We start from the raw sequence: 22,399 nt of genomic DNA on the forward strand, positions 1-22,399 counted from the left end.
AATTTCAAAACTTTTAAAACTTTAGAGCCAAAAGTTGCAGTAACTTTTCGTCTATGTGTTCACATTCTCTAACTAACAATCAAGTGAATCACATTTTATTTTCATTTCCACATTCAGTTGGACCACAGCTGGGAATGACATGGTTTTTTCCTGTCAGATTTAGTTATGGACTTTGACTAGGCCATCCCAAAACATTGATTTTCCTCTTCAGAAGACATTATTTGGTTGGATGTATCCTCTTCATCTTCAGCTGTTTCAACAGATACCTGAGGTTTATTGGGTTTAAACTGACTAATGTTGGAACCATTCGTACCTTCATTCAATTTAACGAAAAGCTGAAGTTCCACAGATGGGTAAAAATAACTACCACCATGTTTCACTGTGGGTCTGGTGTTCTTTGGTGATGTGCAGTGTTGTTTCTGTGTGAGACATTTTTAGAATTATGGCACAGAAGTTAACGTTTGATTTTGTTTCATACTTTCTTCTGTAAGGCTTTGAGAAATTTTCCAAATCTAGACATTTGGAAAACAGGAGATTTCTGTTTATGTCTGCCTCCAAACAAATTATTCTGTTTTATCAACAGTCTTGGAGAAATTTCTCTAATGTCACTGACTGACTATATTTTAATGGTTTCTAATTGCCTCCAAACATAACTCCGTTTTCTCTGAAGTTCTCATAAAGTCCAGCTAACATTAAAATCCCTTTAAATTCCTGGAGAGACCATATTATAGAATCTGTGCACATTTTAAAATAACATTATTTCACCTTATAGTGCAGCAGGAGTAGCTTTATTGGAAAAAAAAAATAGCCACTGAAAATTTCAACATGGCGGCCATTTTTCAAGATTAAAAATAAATTTTTGCACTAAAATCACCAATTAAATTATTGTGTTTGGTGTCAAATCATACCCAACATATTTTAAACCATAGAAATTATACATATCTTTTATTTCTCTTGTGTTCCTCTTTCTGGTGGACATTTTTCAAAATGGTTGTAGTTGAGACGTTTGGACCAAAATTGGCAGCAGTTATTGCCAGTGGTGAGAACAGCTAACCTCTGACCACGAATTCACTAAAGAGTTTAACTACACAAATGTTATTGAAAACTGCTATTTAAAAGTAGCATGTGTGAATTTTTAGATACATAAAAATGTACACATGCTAACTCTAAACTGCTAAATATATGAAAAAAAAATTAACGCAAGCTAATGCTAAACCACTAAACACATCAAAATAATTTGCTCTGCTAGTGCTATACTGCTACATTTTAATGCAAGCTAATGCTAAACCGCAAAAACAAAGCTTAGAAGCTCACCATTAAGACAATCGATTCTGTCACATCTTCATCGCTAACAGCTAGTTCTCAGTTTCAGTTTTTATGTCTGATTTTGGTTCATATCATCACTTTAAATTTAGGATGACCAAAGTCAAAAACATATGATGCGATAAAGTTCAACCAAGTGGTGAAAATGGATCACATTTTATGGCAATAACTGGTTTTAAAGTCTCAAAAGCGGCGGCCATCCTGAAGCTGAAGTGCCTCATGGGGGAATTTAAAAGGAATACAACAGAAATATTCATACTTGCATCCACAGTTGAAGTATTTTACAGATTTGCTGCACTGTTACTGGTCAGGAAAAGTTTTTGTGGTCGTTGCTAAACGTTGGCCTGACATTTAACGAAGAAGAAAGTAACCAAGTGGTGGAAAAGATTTTGTGTAATTTGAAGAAAAGAAATCCTATAATGGGGAGTCATTATTAAAGGACCGTAGATTAAACATTTAGTAACTTTATCTTCTTTTTAATCTTTAAACGTGGTTACTGAAGGGCAGACCGGCACACACACAGCTGACACCAGATATTTACATTTACATGCTGAAAATGTAGATGATTTCTTGAGATTCTGTTATTTTTCCATTGTGAAAACATGACGGTTTAATAAAGGTGTTTTACACTTTTTATATCCACTGTATGTGTGAAAAGATGTAGTAACGTTTGAGCTCGTTTTGTTGTCAGCTTTGCAGAGGCGCTCCAGCATAATGAAACATTTATCACCATGCTAGTAAGCTAAATATTAAATACTTTTATCTTAGACTTCATGAATGAAATGATCTAAATGCAGATTACCATTATTATTAATTTTTGTTGGTGGAAATATTTTTTCTTTGTTCTTTTTATCAGGATTAAACATATGAACCATAAAAGGATTTTGTAGCCTTTGTTGCACTGTGGGGTAGATTAGTTTACATCCTCTATTCTATTTTTATTTCCTGTTTCCAGTTTAACTACAAAATTAATGTTCTTATCAGTCTGAGCTGCTTGTTGTTTTTGCTACACTGTGTTTGTGACAAAGTGGCAAACATAACTAAAGAACATAAAAAAACATTTTAGTAAATTTGAAAATTGTTGTATTAATTAGAAGAAGGAAAAGTTGGTCTGAAATTAAAGATGTTCATTTTGGAGAATCAGAAATAATGATATGAATTATAAGTTATTGGATTTAAGCAGCTTAACCTGCGTCCTATAAAAACTCACATGTGCCTGCCAGTAATGTGCCAACATTTTCCAACATTTAGTTTTTACTTTTCTCTTTTTATGTTTCTGCTACAAACCAGCGCAGTGTGAAAACTGTTTGTACATACGATCATTTTTCATTTGTAAAATTTCATTTATGAAATCATTAAACATTCACTGTTTTTCTTTGTCTGTATTTTGTTTTGTTTATTGAACTTTGCCATCGTTATTTAAAAATGTTCTTCACTGACAAGCTCAAGTTTTACGTTACTTCCCTTTATTAACGTGGACTGCAGCGCCCCCTGTTGGGTCAGTAGGAGACTGCTCACTTTGCGCCCACTGGTCTGTTAAACAGTAAATTAAATCCCTAAAGTACAGAGTTACTGCTCCGCATTTCACAATATTAACAAGCCAGTTTCTTTCTTTCTTTTCTTAAAAATATACAGTGAACTTTCTGCAGGTTAAAAACAAACATTGTAAAGATGGTTTTATTTTAAAGTTGTTAATTTTTAAGTTTAGTTTTGCTTCAGTCTTTTATATCAAGCCATAACTGCTGTGGAAAAACAAAGAACAAGATGTTATTTCATGAACATAACCTTAAACTACTAAATGCCTTAAATCAAAATTATGTGAACAAAATAACATGAAATAAGTTGTTTATGTTGATCAGCTTTTATAACCGAAAGCAGATGAATACAGAATAGTTTTTTAAATCAAAGTGCAGAAGAAATCTTATATTTAAACGCTCTTTACATTTGTTTTTTTTCACTCTGTGTAGATAATTTATTTCAGTTCAAACTGCACCCAGCACAAATGTGCAGAAATCCCCCATGTGAACTGGTTTTTACATTTACCTGCAGTCAGACAGTGAGACGTGCTCAATCAAAGTGAAAGCTCTTATCAGCCCTTTGACAGATATACGAGCAGGAAATTGTGGGTTGAAGGTAAAAAGCGCTTGCTGTCACATGCAGCGATGAGCTAAAACGGTTAAATCTGCTGCTGAGTTTAAAGAGAATCAAACTCAAACAGAAACAGGTTTAACATTTACACAGAAAGACGTTTCATCAAGGGTTAAATTATCTTTACCTTCACAGTCACATTTATGCAGACAAACAGCATGTGGGGGTGAAATGAATGTTTCCACTGCGGTGATTATAAATGCTGCGCCACCACAGAGTTTTATTATAAAAGGTTTTATCTTCTCACCGCTCGATGTTTTTCACATTTTCTCACATTACAAACCAAAACACTATTTTAATGCTATTTCATGATCTACTTTTAACACAAAGTAGATCATTATTGGAAAGTGGAAGTAAAATTACAAACGGAAAAAACTGATCACACCATCCCCACAGCAGAGAGAGGTGGTGGCAGCATCATGCTGTGGTGTTGCTTTTCTGTAGCAGGAATTAGAGTTGATGACAAAATGGATGGAAATCCTGAAGTAAAACCTGTAAGATTTTGATCTGTTTTGGTGAATCACATAAAATTCAAGTTAAATGTGTTTAAATTTACGGTTGAAGGTGACAAAATGTGGAAAAGTCAAAGGGTGGAAAACTGTTTCAAAGCTCTGCATATTAAAATAAGTTAATTTAATTTAGCTTCTTTACTGTGTAGATGTGATGAAGTGCAAATAATTTTAAAGATAAATATGTTTTAGAAATGCCCCAGTAATTTTTCTTTGCACGTTACATTTTTCAGTCACATTTGAGTTTCCATCCAAATTTATAAAACCGCAGGATCCTCAGAGACTCAAACGTAGTTAAAAATCCCTCCTGTCATTAATGCGCACCATTCTTCTTCTTCTCCTTCTGAATGTCAGCATGTTGTTTTCGTCTTTGCATGTGCTCATGTGTGTTTACAAGTCCTGTTGCTGCTGATGTCATCAGTGATCAGACCCCTGGCTAGGTGGAAGCAGATGGCTGCCGGTTCCCTTCTTTGGCCCTAAGATTCAAACGGACCAAATTAAAGGAGGACAAGTCAAGTTTATTTACAGAGCAGTTTTCAGCCACAAGGTAGATCAAAGTGCTTCACACGATTAGATACACAACACAGTAAATGATTCTGTTGAGAACAGCAAACAAGCAACAAAAAATACAAATTTTACCAAGTAATTTTAATCTAATTTTTAGTATCTGATTACACCTGAAATAAAGTAACTTTTCAGCAAAATGCAGGAGCTTTTGTTTTACTGTTTTCAGTCAGTAATTCCTCAATATTGATGAAAAAGGCCTAGTTCCACTGGCAGATTACTTACAATAAGGGTTAAATGTCTTGTTAGAAGTGAAACATTGATTTTTTTTTCACTTGCATGTAAAAATGGCTGCAAACGGATGTGCAATTATACCACCGTGCATCTGTGAAAAGCAGAAGTGGAGCCTCCTGCACAACCAACAAGAATGCAGTAAGTGGTTTCTGAATACAAGTCAAACAAAACACTTGTCCTTTCTAGCAGCGTACAACGGTGAAACCAAACGTGCCGGAGTTCGCCTGGGTTGCTAGGTAACAGCCTAGGCTGTGGTGGGGTTGCTAGGTGACAGCCTGGGCTTTGGTGGGGTAGCTAGGCAACAGCCTTGGCTTTGGTGGGGTTGCTAGGTAACGGCTCAGCCCCTGTGGAATGTGACTTAACTGGGAGGTTTCTAAATTCGACTTCAAAGAGCATTAACTTAGGCTAAGTGGATTCTTTTAAGGTTGTTTTTAGAAGCAGTAGAAACCCAAATGGACAAACAAAAATGAAAAACATCTTAGTTCTGCACAATAGATCCCCTTTAAATTTAGTTTAATTGATTCTAAGTAATCTTACCTTTAGTCCAAAAACACAGAAGAAACACACAACATGTTCAAGATTGGCAAAATAAAGAAAAATGGATGGATCTGATTTAAATAAAACACATCAGGATGGTTGTTGGACAATGATTGATTTTTCATGTTTGTTTTGTCCTGTATTTGTAAGGATTTCAACATTTTCACCTGTTGCTTGTTGCTTGGTAGTAGCTGTTCTCCTCTAAAAGCTCCTCAATGATTTCCTGAAGAGGAAGAGCAGAAGATCCTTTCACTGCATCTGACTGCAGAACTAAAATTAAAATAAACTTTATAATGTTGTATTTACTAGGTAGAAATAGAACTTCAGTCTGACTATTATAACTCTGAGTAAAGGAAAGTTAGAGTCAATTTACAACTTAGTTTTTAAGTTTAGGACAAGAGACTATGTAGACTTTTACCTGACATATATAGTTGTATCAATCAATCAATCAATCAATCAATCAATCAATCAATCAATCAATCAATCAATCAATCAATCAAGTATATTTGTAGCACATTTCAGCAACAAAGCAGTTCAAAGAGCTTTACATCATGAAAACACGAAAATAAGAATTTATAAGAACAACATACAGGCACCAACCTGAGAAAACCAGTAACAAACATCAAATTTGGTGAGTGTCATCATCAAAATCACCAAATATGTTGATGAATATTTGATTTATTATGGTTCAAAAACAACTCTAAACAGCTGGGCTTTCAGTCTAGATTTAAAGGAAGTCAGTGTTTCGGCTGTTTTGCAGTTTTCTGGAAGTTTGTTCCAGATTTGTGGCGTATAGAAGCTGAAAGCTGCTTCTCCATGTTTGGTTTTTGTTCTTTAATGTATTGTTAATTTTTCTAAGCCATTAAGTAACCAGAGTCAGCAAAACCGTCAAGATTTTGATAAAAGAATCAAAAAGTCAAATTAAATCTAAAAAATAAACAAACTTCACCTTCACTCTGGAGAAACTGACCTGCATCTGCTGATATGTAACTCCGTCCCTGAGATTCTCATCACCTGCCACAGTAAACAAGGCAATTAAGTTTTTAATAAACTTCAGAACAATTTTTGAAAAATCTGTTTTGAAAACATAAAGAGATAAAATCAGGCTGAGACAGAAACGGATCGTGTCAGTGTTTGTTTTGGATTCCTGCAGGAGCGACTCTGTTTTACTGCAGGGGGATAAATCTACCTGAGGTGTCTGCAGTGAGGTGTTCCCCTCGGAGGAGCTGCACCACACGCTGCCAGTCCAAACTGGTTGAGCTCGTCTCCACCAGTTCTGAGGAAGCCTGGACCAGCTGGGGCAAAACACACATCCAGTAAAGCTCAAGCATTGTCAAGGTAAGTTTACAAACTTTCCCAGCACCGCAGTTTCAATTCATTATTAGGTAATATAAGTCATTATTACTGTTATTAATAATATCTTGTAATGTTATTCCACGTTTTATTGTAGAAGCAAACTAAAATATATCATTTTATGTTTTGAAGTGTCTCCCAAACATCTGACTGCTCTGAAAACAAAACTAAATTAACAAAATTTCCCTCAATTTAAATAACTTCACCGTATAAAATATAACAACTTTTATTTCAATTACACAGATCAATAAGTCACTAAGATATTAGGAATAATAAATATTCATTATATTGAAACAATCCAAACAAATTGTGTTAAGGTAGAAATCCTTCTACCTTAAATTTAAATATAATATACAAAGAAAGTAAAAAAATAAATAAAAAAAATCTCTAAAACAAAATGTTCCAGCTAAGTTTTCTGGTATTTAGCAGATATAAATAATTTTGGTAATTTTAACTAACTTAAAACAATAAAAGTTTAGCTTGATTTAGCTTTAAACTGCAGTGAGTAAAATGTTTGTATGTCTTTTATTAGGTGCCTGAAAATATCTGGTTTCAACTGTAAAATAACGTTTTTATAACCAAACGTTCGATTGCAATTTATTACAAAACTGTGCAGTTTGAAGATCAAGCACTTTCAAGGACTTTATACAGAAATCAAGCACTTTCCAAAACCTCTGAAACACCTACTTGAAACACAAGCATTCTCAAGGATTTCAAGCACTCTCAAGGATTTCAAGCACTCTCGAGTATTTCAAGCACCCGTACAAACTCTGATTCTTAGTTTGTAATTTGCTTCAGATAAAAGTGATAAAAAACTGAGTTACTTGAGGGATATAGTGTTTTATTTTCATATGATTTAAATTTTACTGACTTGTGCAGGAAAAATTAACAACAAATAACATCCAAAGAAAAACAGGTCCAGTTCCAAATATATAAATTAAAATTCACGCGGGCTTCTTGATCCTTCTCAACGTGTTTTAAGGTTAGCAGCTGCTCAGTAAAACAACGTGTTTTGTGTGTGAGCGCTGCTCGGTGGACACGAAAGCTTTCTGACCTTTCTGAGCTCCACCTTTAGGTTGTAAGGGTCGCTGCCGAGGTGGAAGAGAGACTTTTTGAATCGTTCAACGAGTCGCCGTTTCATGTTGTAGTTCGGAGCGGGAGGAAGCTGGAAATTAATCACACCCGGAAAAATGTTGAAACTGAACAATATCAGGACCAACATGGATTTAAAGGAAGCATATGTATAATTTATTTAACTCATGCTCTTGATTTTTAAATTTAAAATTTTTACATTTTTGAAAGAAAAAAAAACAAAACTATATATATATATATATATATATATATATATATATATATATAATTATTTTTTAATTTTATTTTTTAAATGTAAAAAAATATTTTAAAATAAATAAAACTTGTACTTTTAGAATAAATTATATTTATTTTAATGAATAAATAAATATATTTTTATCAAAATAAAAAAAATAATTTTTAAAATAAAATGTATTTAAATAAATGAATAAATTAAAAAGATAAAGCATTTTATTTTAAAAAATAAACTTAGAAAATGTCTGTACTTGAGTGATGAAGATGATTTTGTGCAGCTGAACCAGCAGCCGTTGGATGGGGTCGTCGATCTGTCGCAGTTTCCTCTGAGAGACACAGATCCCTAGAGACCCTTAAACCATAAGAAAACATTTCATCCTGGCTGAGAAAATTCACATTTTATATCAGAGGGGACCCACAACATGTAAAATGTGTGCACTGACGATGGCTTCTCTATTTTGTGTCATAATATTATTTAAAAGCAGATGTTGAAATGGTACCTGGTCTTGATTTTATCTTGGAAGTAGCAAAATCCCCACTGAGAAAAAGAGGAAGTGAGAGAAGCAGTTCAGCAGAATAACGTCGACACCCGTTCCTCTCTAACCAGAGGAGGCCGGGATGGGAATGTAAATTAATGCAAATGTTATAAAATATGCGTCTGTTTTCACCTACCAGGCTACAATCTGATCCGGTGAGGCACAAACCACAGGCTCCAAGTCTGGAGCTGGAAATAAAACAAGGGTTGTTAAATGAAATCCATATAAACTGAACCAAAGAGCCAAACGTTAACTCACAAATAGACTCTAATGTCTCCTTCACCCCACATCAGTGGTGTCCAAACTTAAATCGCTAAGTTGAAAGAACATGGGTCACAACATTTGAATACATTTTTTTTTTAAATACGTTTTTATGCCTTTTTCATTTGATCTGTTCAATAATAAACTAAAGAATATTTCATTGAGATGAACAAAATAGTTGGATTTTTGTAGCATATTTTTTAGAAACAGTTATAAAACAAGTTTATTTGTATCGCACATTTCAGCAACAAAGGGTTAGAAGGGGTTCATGATTGATTTTGTGTTTTTTGCAAAGTAACATATTTTGTGCCACTAATTTAGAAATATTTGTAAGGAATTTTTGTGATATTTGTGCAAATGTATGATGTTAAATGTGACTTTTTATTATCTGCCGTATGGATTAATGGCTATAACTTGGCATGAAGTAAAGCTGAATCAATTTTTATGGCCAATTTTGAGAAAAATTTGGAGTAAAAATCTGAAAAAAAAAGTGGGGATCTGCTGATTTTGTGTGAATTTTGTGAAAAACTGAAAGACTTATTGATGTAATCTAGAGGGCCACATGAAAAGCTGCGGTGGGCCACATTTGGCCCTCGGGCCTCAGTTTGACGCACGTGCTCCAGATCTCGCTGAGACATTAGTCGTCTAATCCTGGAAATGCTCTTCAGGTGACAGAAGGCCGACTTTGTAAAGGTCTTTATGTAGCTCTGAAGGCTCAGGTCAGAGGTCGTCACTGCTCCCAGATTTCCCAGTTACATCAAATCTGTGTCTGTGCTTCACCTTGACAGTTTGCCTGCATGGCGTCTCCAGAGCTGCAGACTGCAGAGGAGCTCCGAGCCAAACATTCAGTCTCAGTCAGCCGCCTTCCCTGCATTAAAAACTTATATAAACACTGGAGCGCTACACAAAGCAACGTGTTTAAAACCCTAGAGTCCAGGTTTACCATGTCTGAGTGGCAGAAGTTATTCCTGCTCTGTTGCCTTTCCAAAAAATACTTCTGTGTTCGTTTCCTGTCTTTATCAGCCCTGCGCTGCAGTGCATTCTGGGAGATGTAGAGTCCGTCCATCAGCCTCATCATGAGGTCAGAGATCCTGGAGCTGACGGCTACGATGTCCGGCCGCTGCTCCGGGTCCGAACTCAAACACCTGACGGATTAGCAGGTAGAATACTGAAATGCTAATCCAAATTAGCAGCAACATGTCGACGTCTGCGCTGAAGTCTCACCATCGGATCATATCTGTGAGTCTGTCTGAAAACGCTCCCTCTTCAACCGGCTCATAGACTCCTTCAACGATCTGTCAGTTCAGAACAAGAGCAAAACGTAAGTCTGATGGTGTAAATATGAGGTAGATTGGTTTGGTTTGTTGCTACCATGCTGGCCAGTGACAGCATGTTGCTGCTGTAGAACGGTGGATGTAAAGCTGCCATCTGGTACAAGATGCAGCCCAAAGCCCAGATGTCGGCTTTATCCCCATACGGCTTGTTCTGCACCACCTCTGGGCTGTCAACAACACACAAACACAAACTCAGTAAAGATACTTCCTAGCTAAAAGTATCATTTTAAATCACTAGAGGCTCCTCAGGTTTCCAGACAGAGTTTACTAAAAGACACTGTATTATTCTCACTATAAAAGGTGACCTGTTGTACTTCCTCTAACAGGTGACTTTAGGTCTGTACAAAACATGTTCATTACATTTTTATGCAGAACATCATTTGCAAATAACGAGATTTTAATCTGCTCAGTTCTTCTCCTTTCAGAATGAGCTGTTTAATACGTCTTATCACTTTAAATCCAAAGAGCTCCTGCTGGCCACGCCCCCAAACTCAACATTTACACTCAGACGTGAAAATGGCTGCAAGCAGATGCACAATTATACACAAGTACATTTTTGAAAAACAGAAGTAGAGACAACATTTTGTAAATGTGGACTGACTGGTTGACCTTTGATGGTTTCTGGAAACATTTATAAATATCTTCAAAATGACGGCGGTACAAACACAAACGTTTGACACCAATTTCGTATAAGAAGGAGGGGCAATACTCCAGATTAAACTGCTAATATTTAACAGGTTTAGACAGTAAAGTTACTGAATTTAACCTCCATAATCTACCATCAGCAGCAGCTCCATTCTGACTGAAGTGCTGCTGAATCCTCTGGTTAAAGTTTCTCACCATGAGTAAAGGATGGTGCCGACCACTGATGTCAGCTCACTGTTCTCCTGTTTCTGCTTGGCGAGCCCAAAGTCAGCTTCAAGCAGAAGGAAATATAAAGGTTTAACCCTCCGAACAAGAGAGGACAGGAAGGAGGAAGCGGCGCCTGCTCAGACTCACTGATGGTGACTTTATTGTTCTCCCCCAGCATGATGTTACTGGGTGAAAGGTCACGGTGAACTATCCTCTTCTCCTGGTGCAGGTACCTCAAGGCCAGGCACATCTGAGAGAAGGTTAAAAAATGTAATCTGAGATTAGGATAATTCTGTAATTTTATTATTTTAATTTTCTTCCACCTGTAACTTCTCATTCCCAAATTTTGCTTTTTCCTATTAACATCATTTATTCCCTGTTGGTCTCCTTGAACTGAGTTTTCTTCTACCTTACTCTGCTCTACCTAAGCAGTGAAGCTTTTCAGATCTTCATGGATGTGTTTCTGATTATAAAAAGCTAAACTGAAAAGTTTTACCTGGATGAAAATGTTCCAGATTCTGTCTTCAGTGAATTTTTGTTGCTTGTCCCTCAGAGAGTTGAAATGTTCAGCCAGGGGCACGCCTTCGATCAGCTCCATTACAATGTAAAGCTTGTCGTCTATAATCAGAGAGCATGTCTGGCTTTTTTTAACGGTTTGAATGAAAACAGTCCCCAATGTGTTGGAATGACAGGTACTGTAATCACCTTCCAAAAATGTTTTGTAATATTTAACTATGTTTGGGTGTGTCATCTGGAAAAAGAGAAGAAATAAATTGTTATCTACACATATTGAATAAATATATGTAGAAATGTTGAGCAGGATGCGAGCTGTGCCTGTTCTCTGATGATTGTAAGCTCAGAGATTATCTTTTCCACATTGCTGTCTCTGGACTTCTTGTCTTTGCCAAACACCGGGTTGTGCAGGTTCACCTCCTTCAGAGCCAGGAAGTTCTGACCGGTCTGCTTCTGGACCTGCCAGTAAGAGCGAATGAGCTGAAATCTAATATAAACAGAACATTATGTTATTTTTCTAAATGTTTGTTTTACTTTAAAGACACTTCCAAACGCCCCAGAGCCCAGGTGGTCCAATATGGAGTAGCCACCGATTACTCTGAGCGGCGGTCGGTTCTGGTTCAGGGACTCAATATTCTCTCTCAGACAACTCAGTTCCTCTTCCTGCATTAAAATAAAAAATAAAAATACATTTGTTATTTTACCAGGTTTGAAAAACGAATGAGAAAAGTTATATTTTACGATCCCATTCCAGTCCAACAAACAAACATTTCTTTGCTCTTACAGTGTAGAGAGACACTTTGGTTTGTAGCTCCTCATAAGCTGTGAGGTCTCTGACATAATGTCCAACATCAATAAACGACTCAAAGAGGTCTGTGGGAAAGAGCCTGAGAGGGATAAAGGGTACAGCTGGGGTCATCCATCTCTGGTAAATATCAAATTAAAGAAAAGATTTTAAGATTTTAAGAAGGTTTTCCCATGTAGAGGATAAGTGAAGAGAAACAGCAGCACAAAGGGGAAAATATACAAAGAAATAAATTCAAACTTGCATTGTAGAAGAATACTAATAAAACATACTAATAAAACATGCTAATAAAACATGCTCCAATCAGAGCAGTTGCCTGCTCTGATTGGAGCAAAATAAATAAATAAAGAAATCATGAGGAATTAAAGTTTTAGGTTTTAAACCTAAAAGTAAAGTTCACCAGAAACAGAAAATAACATTTGAAACACAGAAACCAAAATGCAAAATGAAAGCCTGAAAACAAAACTTGACCACGAAGGTCACAGAGGCATTACCTTTTAAAAATAAACCTGTTTCTTTCAGCGCTGAAGAGAAATCGCAGCGCTCGGAAAGCGTAACACTGCCAAAACAAAATATTAACATTTAATTTACTGAACCACAACAAACCTGCAGCTGCAATGCTCCTTACTTTGATATGAAGCTCATACCTGTAAAGACGTGACCTTCGGTCCAGAGCTTTTTAGCAAAATTAGGTTTGCAATTATGTAGATACCGTTTTCCTAATAAGAGAAAAGTGCAGTTTATTGATTGAGGCAAAGCTTAAATTAATATTTTGTGCTATTTAAGAAAGAGCTGTTTACTTGTACGATGTGGTGAGCAGACGTGTCGTCCAGACTCAGCTCAGTCAGGGCTGTACAGCACGCTGAGACAAGAAGCAAAAACAAACCCAAACTGTTCAATAGAACTCAGACAGCGACATTTACAACTCTTCATTACAGTCACAGGACATACTGGGAGCATCTTTGAACACAAATCACGTTTTTAGACATTCAACAGAAAATGTAGAACGGTTCTGTAAAACTGTTGATCCAGTCTAAACGTCTCAGGAAATATCTGTTTACATTCTCAGCCTCTGATAAGACTTCTCTATCAGGGAGGATTATCCTTACAGTGAGCAACAGTAAACATTTTACATGATTTTCACATTATTTTCTGCTCACTGCTGTCCTTGGTGAATTTTAACACGACAGTCTAGTGTATTTTCTGTGCAGTGTGGACGCTGACCGGACTGCAGAGCCACAGCGTTCTGCAGCTCCTCATGCGGTCCAAACTCCTCTGGGGCGCTGCTGGGAGCGGGAAGCATCTCCATGCTGGAGCGGTCAGAGGCGTGCTGCCTGTCATTAAGAGATTTATCTTACCACCGAGACAAAAACAAACAAACTTAATTACACTATTTAGGCATCAGCTTTAACAAATAGACAATCAGTAACATGTTTTCCAATTCTAGCAGCCATTTTAAGTTGTAGTCCAATATATTCCAGTGTTTTACGTTTGGTATTATTGGTAATCTTTCTAGTTTTTGTGTATCACTTTATCAATTATTTAAAAAGTTTTTGAAGGAAATCAGCTTTTATTGCAGTAGCATAATCTTGGACTGAATATTCTGGAAAATATCACCTTTAATTTGATTAATTAGACTAAAAAAGCTAAAACAGTTTTAACATGTCTTAAGTATATTTAAGTATATTTATTGATCTTTACAGGTTGGGAAAGTGACCTGTTGTCATGATGTGTGAGTTTGAGGAAGGAATAAAATGCAGGCAGGAGCTGGGAGCAAGATTTAATAAAATAAAAAAACTTACAAAGGAGCACAGGGAGCCAGAGTAGAGCAAAAACCATGAAGTCAAGAAAAATGCCACAGGGAAGAATTAGGGGAAAATAACCAGAGGGACTAGTGATACTGTGAGGATGAATGCTGGAACAAAAACCTGAGCTTATGAGCTAACAGGTTGCAGGTGTGAGGGGAGAGAGAGAAAAAAATGACACAGGGGGCGAGGGAGAGGACACAAGGTCAAGGAAATTAATCTAAAACTAAAGAATAACATAATTAAACTAGAGTAACAAGGAATAACTAGACACAAGAAATAAATATAATACATGTGAATCACTGAGTCTAACGAAATCAAACAAAGAGACAAAGGAACACAGAATAACCAAACATTCAAAACAACTCAAAACACAACACCTATTGTTGTTCCTTGAACAGGTTAGGATAGGTTTACAATTTTTACAAACTTTGTTTTGCACAAAATCATTTTTAGATAATAAGATTTCAGTTCTGCTCAGTTCTGCCTATTTTGAGATTGTTTCATTATAAGCTGTTTTAGGGCCTCCTGTCACTTTAAATCCAAATAAGCTACTGGCCACGTCTCCCAGCTTAACGTTTACACTCGCACATGAAAATGGCTGCAAACAGATGTGCAACTGTACAACCGTACATCTTTGAAAAATAGAAGTGGAGCCTCCTGCACAACCAACAAGAATGCAGAAAGTGGTTCCTGGATGGAAAGTTAACAACCAAACACTTGACTTTTCCAGAAGCCATTGTACAACACATGGAGCGGTAAAACCAGCTGACCAAACGTGCTGGAACTTTTCTTGGGTTGCTAGGTAATGATGCAGCACCTGCTGATTTGTGATGTTACATCCCAAAGGTTTTTGACATGGCTTATTCTCCACAGTCAAAAACCCTTTGGCTTAGAGACAAAAAATGGCTGGGTGTTTTCTTTTTAGCGCTTGGGCTGTTTTAGAAGCTATAAAAACCCAAATGGAAGTACAAAAACATGCAAAATGTGAATTTTGTCTAATATTTCCCTTTTAAACTTGATCATATCTACAGTCAGGGTAATAATTAAATTTAAGATACTGTGAAAAACGAGACTAGACAAGGACTTGTGTTTATCTGCCCTTGCACAGTCAGAAAGTTGGTAAAATTGAAGTATTGACAAACTCATGAGCTCACTGCCATAAAACAGCAGCAAAGAGTGAGATCACTGAATCTCCATGGTTTCCATGCCATGTACATCTGGTTGTGGCCGTGACGGCATTAAAATGCTTTTTACATTGTTCTACCACAGCCATAAACATGTGGAGTTTGCTAAATACTTCTGGGACTTTAATTGGAATACTGAGGGTTGGTTAGACCAAACCACACTTCAAGCAACAGACATTCCAGGATAAAACAGAATAGAAAATAGATCATAAATGTCCTTCATTGACCCACAGTGAGGAAATTCAGACGTCACAGCAGCAAGTTAAGGTAAGAGGGGGCATGAAAACTCACACAAATTTAAAAAATAAAAAAACAGAATAAGGTGCAAAACAGTAAGGATAAATTTAGGACACAAGAAAATGGTGTGCAGTTATTAAAGAGGACCTATTATCCAAAATTCACATTTTAAATGTTTTTGGGCTTCCATTTGGACCTCGACTGCTTCTGTAAACAACCCAAGCTCTTAACAAAAACACACAGTCGTTTTTTTGAGAATAAGTTAATGATTTTGGTGTCTGGAAAATGAGCTGTTTCAAAAACCTCCTGTTAATTGTTAAGGAAGAATATCTCTGAATTAGTTAATTTTGGCTCTCTTCCTCTTGGATCCCAGGTCTTCTCGGCGGGCAGCATGTAGTCACTCAGAAGAAAACAGCAATGCGTGTTGACGTCACAGAATTACAGAGTCTAATCCAATAGAAGACAACGTATGAACTTACACAGAAACTGCAGAACAATGGAGACATACATTCATTTACCTGACAGACTTGGAAAAAGAAGGAAAGAAAGAAAAGCAAAGACGTGCAAAGACGTCTATGGAGAATTGCAAGAGCAAATCTAATTTGTTACTCCTGTGTAGAAAGTTTTATAGTGAAGGCATATTCTTATCTTTAATTTATTCAAATAAGGCGTATCTTTGCTCATCCAACCAGGAGCTATCTCTGACCCTCTATCTGAAGCCAGAAACTCCTACCGTTACGGCCTTTCACAGATGAGTTTGAAAAGCTACAACTTCTACTGTATTGTTTTCCCACACAGACAAAAGGCAGTTCAAACGATCCTAGCAAACCATCTGCTGTAACTACAAGTAACATAAAGGTCAATAGGCCAGAATACGTTACTGATTTTAAAACCACAATTTAGGCCATTTGAATCAAGACATGTTAAGTTTTAAAACTAGCTTATTTTAAATTTATTTTCTCAACATAAGTCACTTTCCAAGGGCGCTGTGCCTTTCCCAAGTAACCCCATTGAAGCCCAGCCCGTCACCCAGCAACCCACGCTGAGCTCCAGCACATTTGGTCAGCTGGTTTTACAGCTGTGTGCGCTGTAAAATGGCTGCTAGAAAAGACAATAACTTGCTGTGTTCTTGTTGGTTCTTGTTGGTTGTGCAGGAGGCTCTATTCCTGCTTTTCAAAGATGTACGGTTGTATAAAACCCACACATTTGTTGGCAGCCATTTTCACATGTGAGGGCAAACGTTAAGTTGGGGGCCGTGGCCAGCAGCAGTTTAATTAGATTTAAAGTGACAAGAACTGTGTAAAAGATATGCATGTGCATGAGAAACAACAACAGAATATTTACACAAAGTTAAGAGGTATTGTTTTCTTGTCAGTAGCAAGACCCACAAGGGGTGTTTGTGTTTAATTCTTCTAGATTTAATACAGACATTATGCTGTTTTTCTTCATGAAAGAAAAACATCAGAATAAGCATGCTACTTCTTGACATTTTCTCAGATACTACTTACAGTAGTTTTTTTGGATATTTAAAATGTCTTCCAGTTGTTAATGATTATTAGAATCTATAGTTTATTGGTCTTTGAGAATGTGTTCTTGTATGATTATGCCATTAGCATTAAATTACTTGAAAATTATCTTAAAACAGCACAATATTATTGCATATCATTTTAACTTTCATGACAATCTACCGTCCAGCAGGAGTGTTTGGATCTGTTTGGAGTTTGTTTAATTCTTCTAGATTTAAAGTCGACCATTTTGACGGTACTGTGCTTCATGAAAGAAAAACAGCACAGAGTAAGCACAATACGTGTTGATATTCCTTACTGTAGTTTTTCTGCTGCAAACCAAAATGTAAACAAACATTTCTGTGCTTCCAACAATAACCTTTCGCTGCAGTTGTCCAAACTTAAGCATGAAAGATCACAGTAAAATCCAGCTGACAAACTTGTAAGACTTACACGCTGAGCAGACGGAGGAGCTGCTGCACGGCCCCCCAGCTCCGGATCTCAGCCCTGGAGTCTGGATCCTCACACAGCTGGACCAGGACCCAGGTGACGCTCCACAGCAGCTTCAGGTTCCTGCTGTGCAGGAGGCTCAGCAGCACCGGTACTCCCTCCAGCTCCTTCAGCTGGACCCTCACATGTTGCACTGAAGACAGGAGCCTCAGCAGCTCAGCACTCATTCTGCAGGAAACACAAGGCTTCATCAGGTCATGAGGCTGTTAGAGCTTTTATTTTGAAATGTTTTACCACACAGGAAGTGCATCACTGAGAAATTACTTAAATTTCCAACCTCTTTGAGAGCAGGTCATATTCCTGCAGTATTACAAGAAGGCTATCCACAATTTGCAGTTCTCCGATTTCTGTTCTACATTCAGAGCTGCAGAAAAACAAAAGATTAGAATATTTATGTATGAAATATCTGTTTCAATTTGAACCATTGTTGTGAAAAGTTAAAACTGTTTGGGACTCTTTATATCACAAAATTTACTTGCTAAACAAATGCAAAAAGGTTTGATTATGATTGTTTATTTTCTTTTATGAGACTCAGCTGAAATTCCTTTGATGTTTTAGAAAAACATACGGAAATTATTCTGCTCTTTTGATTTTGATCTTTTGATCTTGTATGTATAAAAAGTGAAGGTATGATTAGGCCTGTTGCAATAAATCAATAAATCACATGAACATTAAAACTAACTCAATCATTTATATTTCCATGATTTATCATTTTTCTCTTTCTACCAAAATATGGACAACAAAAGCCTTCAGTCTGTTTGCTTTGGTCTCAACTATCCCCTTTCATGAAGGATCATTTTGTTTACAGAGACTTCATTATTCATTTTATTTGATGTTTTTATTGTTATGTTTCTTTATTTTGGAAAATATCTTCCAGGTCCAGTATTAAATGTTCATTAGAATCTCAGGTTTATTGATCTTTGAGAATGTGGCCTTGCATTATTATCTCATTATCTTTATAATATCTTAAAACAACAATATTATCATTCATCACAATGAACGATAATATTTGTCATTGTGACAAGCCTAGCTATAATAAACTAATGTTTTACATCTACAATTTGTGTTTTTTCCATTGACAAGAATTTAAATATTGTTTATGCAAAACAGATATCCAGTACAAGTTGGAATAACATTTTTTTTATTTTGTTTGGTTTTTCAGCAGGGCTGTACAGTGGTGGAGTTGGTAGAGCTGTTGCCTTGCAGCAAGAAGGTTCTGGGTTCAATTCCCAGCCCTGGTCTTTCTGCATGGAGTTTGCATGTTCTCCCTGTGCATGCATGGGTTTTCTCCAGGTACTCCAGTTTCCTCCCACAGTCCAAAAACATGTCAGGTTAATTGGCCTCTCCAAATTGCCCCTGTGTGTGTGTGTGCTTGGTTGTTTGTCTCTGTGTTGCCCTGTGACAGACTGGCAACCTGTCCAAGGTGTACCCCACCTCTCCCCCAGAACAATAGCTGGAGAGGCATCAGCACCTCCTGACCCCACCAAGGGACAAGGGTGTACAGAAAATGGATGGATGGATGGATGGTTTTTCAGCATTGTTTCTTTTTTTTATTTTTATTTTGTTTGTTATTTTTTTTGTTTGTCTTTTTTATATATTTGCATATGGAAATGTTAAAAATAACCAAAATAAATGAGAAAATCCCCAGATATACATCTTTGTAGAGGTGTTCCTACCTCTCAGCCAAAGCGGTGAGTGCAAGCAGAGCTCCCTGTAAAACGCTGCGGTCTGTGGTGGAGAGGAGTTTCACCAACGTCTGACCAATTTAAAAGTAGAAATTTAATTTCTGTTCTATATATCAGCTCATACTACATTTCTGTGTGATTTTAGTGTTTCTTGTAGTTCAAGAAAGTTGGTCTGAGATTAATAGGAAATGCATGAGACTCTTTCTATTCTTCTTCTTTTTTAATTCAACAAATAATCAAACTCCTAGTTATAAAAATTACATGCATTGGACAAAGGCCCTAAGAATATAAATTAAAATTACCCTGTGCGCGCCACTCTCAATGACCCACAGCCGTTGATTATCAGCGGTCGACAACTTCTGAAACATGTCTGTAACAGAGATCAAATCGGTGATTCTGCTGCTGATTGACACAAACCCAGTTCCACCTGCCAGTGTTTCTGTGGTTCTGCCTACTCACAGGTCATTGTAACGAGCTTCTGTGTATCAAACACCTCCTCACCACAGGATATGTACTTGGCAGTGACAGACTCCATGTACTGCAGAGGAACAGAAGGCCAATAAGAGCTGCGTGAGATATATTTGGATGAGAGGTTGTTTGAGGTTACAAATAAAACCTTGAAGTATTTACCTTGGCAAGCAGACTGATGCCTTCAAGCTGGTGAAGAATATTCTGCAAAAATACCAAAAAATCATGGTTCTTTTACACAAAAGAGAAAAAAAAACAATTAAATTTGATTTTCTTTTTGGTTTGTGCCTGATAATTGGGATCCCTGATCAGCAGTCGAATGCAGATCAGAACTCTATTAACAGCTTCGGGTGTTGCGTGGTCGATCCATTCACTTTCAATAAATAATAATAATAATCAATAGTTAATATAAATTGTGAAAAACTATGAAAATCTCAAGTATTTCCACAATAATTTACCTGCAGAGTCGATTCCTAACCAAAGATGTAAGAATGTCCAGGAACAGTTTACTCAACGGGTGACTGCTGAAACATCTTTGGTCTTTGTATATTATGCTGGAAAACAGAAAAAGCTTTTATGATCGGCACGACGAGAAAAAAAAAAACTTTTAGTTTGATTCTCTATAGAGAGAGAAATTTTGCTTTTAAACCTTGGAAGAGCTACAAATTATAAGTTAGTTTAAAGGGGACCTATTATGCAAAACTCACATTTTAAACATATTTATACTTCCATCTGGGTCTCTGCTGCTCCTAAAAACAGCCAAAACACTTAAAAAACCATCCAGTAGTTTTTTGGCAACAAGTTAATGTTTTTTGCTCCATGGAAAATAAGCCGTTTCAAAAACCTCCAGATTGTTAAGTCACATTTGACGGGCACTGTGCTGTTACCTAGCAACGCCAAATCCGTCACCAAGGGGAGCTTAAGCAAGTTTGACCAGGTTGTTTTAACGCCATATGTGATGTACAATGGCTGCTGGAAAAGACAACAACTTGTAACATTCTTGTTGGTTGTGCAGGAGGCTCCAGTTTTGTTTTTTTAAAGATCTACTGTTGTATAATTGAGCACCTGTTTGCAGCCATTTTTAGGTGCAAATGTAAATGTTGAGTTGGGGACCGTGGCCAGCAGCAGCTCATTCTGAAAAGAGCAGAACTGGTCAGACTAAAAGAAAGAAAGCTAAGAAAGATTTTGTGCAAAAAATGTAATAAATATGTTTCGTATGGCCCAATGACCTATCCTAACCTGTTCAAGGAAGCAAAAGAGGTCAAGTTTAACATCTCCAAAGGCTGTAGTCGACATTTACAATAAGATGTAGACATTATTTTCACCTAAAACATAACTATTTTATATCAGGGTTTCTAAGAGGCTTCTTTATAATTTTTTATAAAGATTAAAACTTCTTTATGTATCTTTATAAAACTCTCAGCAGGCATAAGCTAAATGGTTTTATTTTCTAAAATGGGGTTTTCTGCATTCGTCTTCTAACTCACTTTTTATTTAAAGGGGCAGTATTGTGTATTTATAGGTGCATTTTTTGCTTGTTTATATTTTGTCTTGTACTTTTTTCCACTAAAACTTCCACCAATATAGAATACAGCACTATGAATTTAGTCACTGGTTTATGATTTAAGAACATTTGATTTTTAAATTCGGTGTTGCAGAGTAAATTTTAATTTTCCACTGTAGGAAACCTGAATTTTTCCAGTTGAGCCACTTCATTGTCAGGATAAGTTTCATTCCTGAGCCTGCTGGAGTGTTTTGGAGAATGTGAGGATCTGATGGCCCTGCTGTTGGCTGATTTACTGTGACTCGGTGTTGACACCTGAAACACAGAGAAACGATCACATTACAACGCAGGTCTGACAGGAGAAAAATGAGCTGCTATGTATATTATCAGAATGTCTGGACATGCTGCTTCAGTGTGGCGTATTGTGCTGCTCTTCACCTCTTGTCTGGAGCTGCTTTTGGCAAGCAGGGACTGGAGCCTCTTGAGATCATAAGATGCCCTAGAAAACATGCTTATCAGGTGATTTGCTCATATCAGATCAGGCAAATAAATTTATAAATTGCTAGAGGAGGAGATAACCAGTCTTACTTGCTTTGGGTTGCTGTAGATTTGAGAGGCAACTTTTGTTCTGGTCTCACTTTCTTAGCCAAGTTAGACATTTTCAGCATTTTACATTTTGTTTGCCTATGAAGCAAGAGCTAAATTTAGCCAAACATTTTTTTTTATCTAGCCTGTTTAGCCAGACACTTATCACTTCAACGGGGAAAAAAACCGAATGAAATTACTTTTAGTGTTAGCTGTTTGGCCAAAATAAAACCGGATACCGAAAAAGTCTTGTCAGATGAGCTAATAATTGTTAGGTTTCTTACCCTGTTTCCACCTCCGTAAAAACAGATAGTTATTTTTAAGAAATTAAATACAAATGAAATATTCCAGAGTTACAGGCAATATATTTTATGTTCACGAAACAGCTGACGTCCTAAACATTATCTCATGAGAAAAAGAAACGACAATTTTCTGCATTGTCTTCGTTGCCATGGGTACAACGACGCTTGCAGCTGCCTGTAGGCACTACAGCTATTTCGACGTTGTAAGGATCTAGATTTGAGCTGGTTTATTCATCTATTTAGAATAATGTTGATTTGAATAACCGTTATTAAAAGAAAACAGAAAAATACAGTTTAAACATACATTTTTAACATT

General features: G+C 36.6%; 1 protein-coding gene across 1 annotated transcript; it reads right to left on the reverse strand.

The window, feature by feature from the left end:
• Window positions 1–465: 465 nt before the first annotated feature.
• On the reverse strand, window positions 466–22,240 carry nek10 (NIMA-related kinase 10). The gene is made up of 35 exons (XM_016661508.1): window positions 22,066–22,240; window positions 21,785–21,880; window positions 21,635–21,695; window positions 21,381–21,511; window positions 20,151–20,246; window positions 19,981–20,065; window positions 19,855–19,896; window positions 19,684–19,762; window positions 19,527–19,594; window positions 19,216–19,295; window positions 17,817–17,903; window positions 17,483–17,707; window positions 13,520–13,629; window positions 13,096–13,157; window positions 12,943–13,014; window positions 12,790–12,854; window positions 12,275–12,377; window positions 12,025–12,153; window positions 11,812–11,949; window positions 11,683–11,728; window positions 11,474–11,595; window positions 11,125–11,227; window positions 10,966–11,041; window positions 10,163–10,292; window positions 10,016–10,086; window positions 9,735–9,936; window positions 9,572–9,659; window positions 8,667–8,718; window positions 8,495–8,532; window positions 8,246–8,346; window positions 7,723–7,833; window positions 6,505–6,610; window positions 6,286–6,329; window positions 5,483–5,538; window positions 466–4,456 (listed from the first exon to the last, which is right to left on the reverse strand). Exons 2-35 carry the CDS (start codon window positions 21,862–21,864, stop codon window positions 4,417–4,419), a joined length of 3,099 nt encoding a protein of 1,032 aa, XP_016516994.1. The 5' UTR covers window positions 21,865–21,880; window positions 22,066–22,240; the 3' UTR covers window positions 466–4,416.
• Window positions 22,241–22,399: the final 159 nt, after the last annotated feature.

The sequence above is a fragment of the Poecilia formosa genome, unplaced genomic scaffold (assembly GCF_000485575.1).
Source record: "Poecilia formosa unplaced genomic scaffold, Poecilia_formosa-5.1.2 Scaffold331, whole genome shotgun sequence".
NCBI classification, from domain to species: domain Eukaryota; kingdom Metazoa; phylum Chordata; class Actinopteri; order Cyprinodontiformes; family Poeciliidae; genus Poecilia; species Poecilia formosa.

Excerpts from the sequence above, each read along its gene's own strand:
- nek10 (XM_016661508.1), bottom strand. The coding sequence starts at position 21,864 with ATGCTGAAAATGTCTAACTTGGCTAAGAAAGTGAGACCAGAACAAAAG. Across the intron at positions 17,708-17,816 it reads TATGACCTGCTCTCAAAGAG|AATGAGTGCTGAGCTGCTGA; the intron begins GTTGGAAATTTA and ends TGTTTCCTGCAG. Across the intron at positions 9,660-9,734 it reads ACTTCTGCCACTCAGACATG|GGAAGGCGGCTGACTGAGAC; the intron begins GTAAACCTGGAC and ends TTTTTAATGCAG.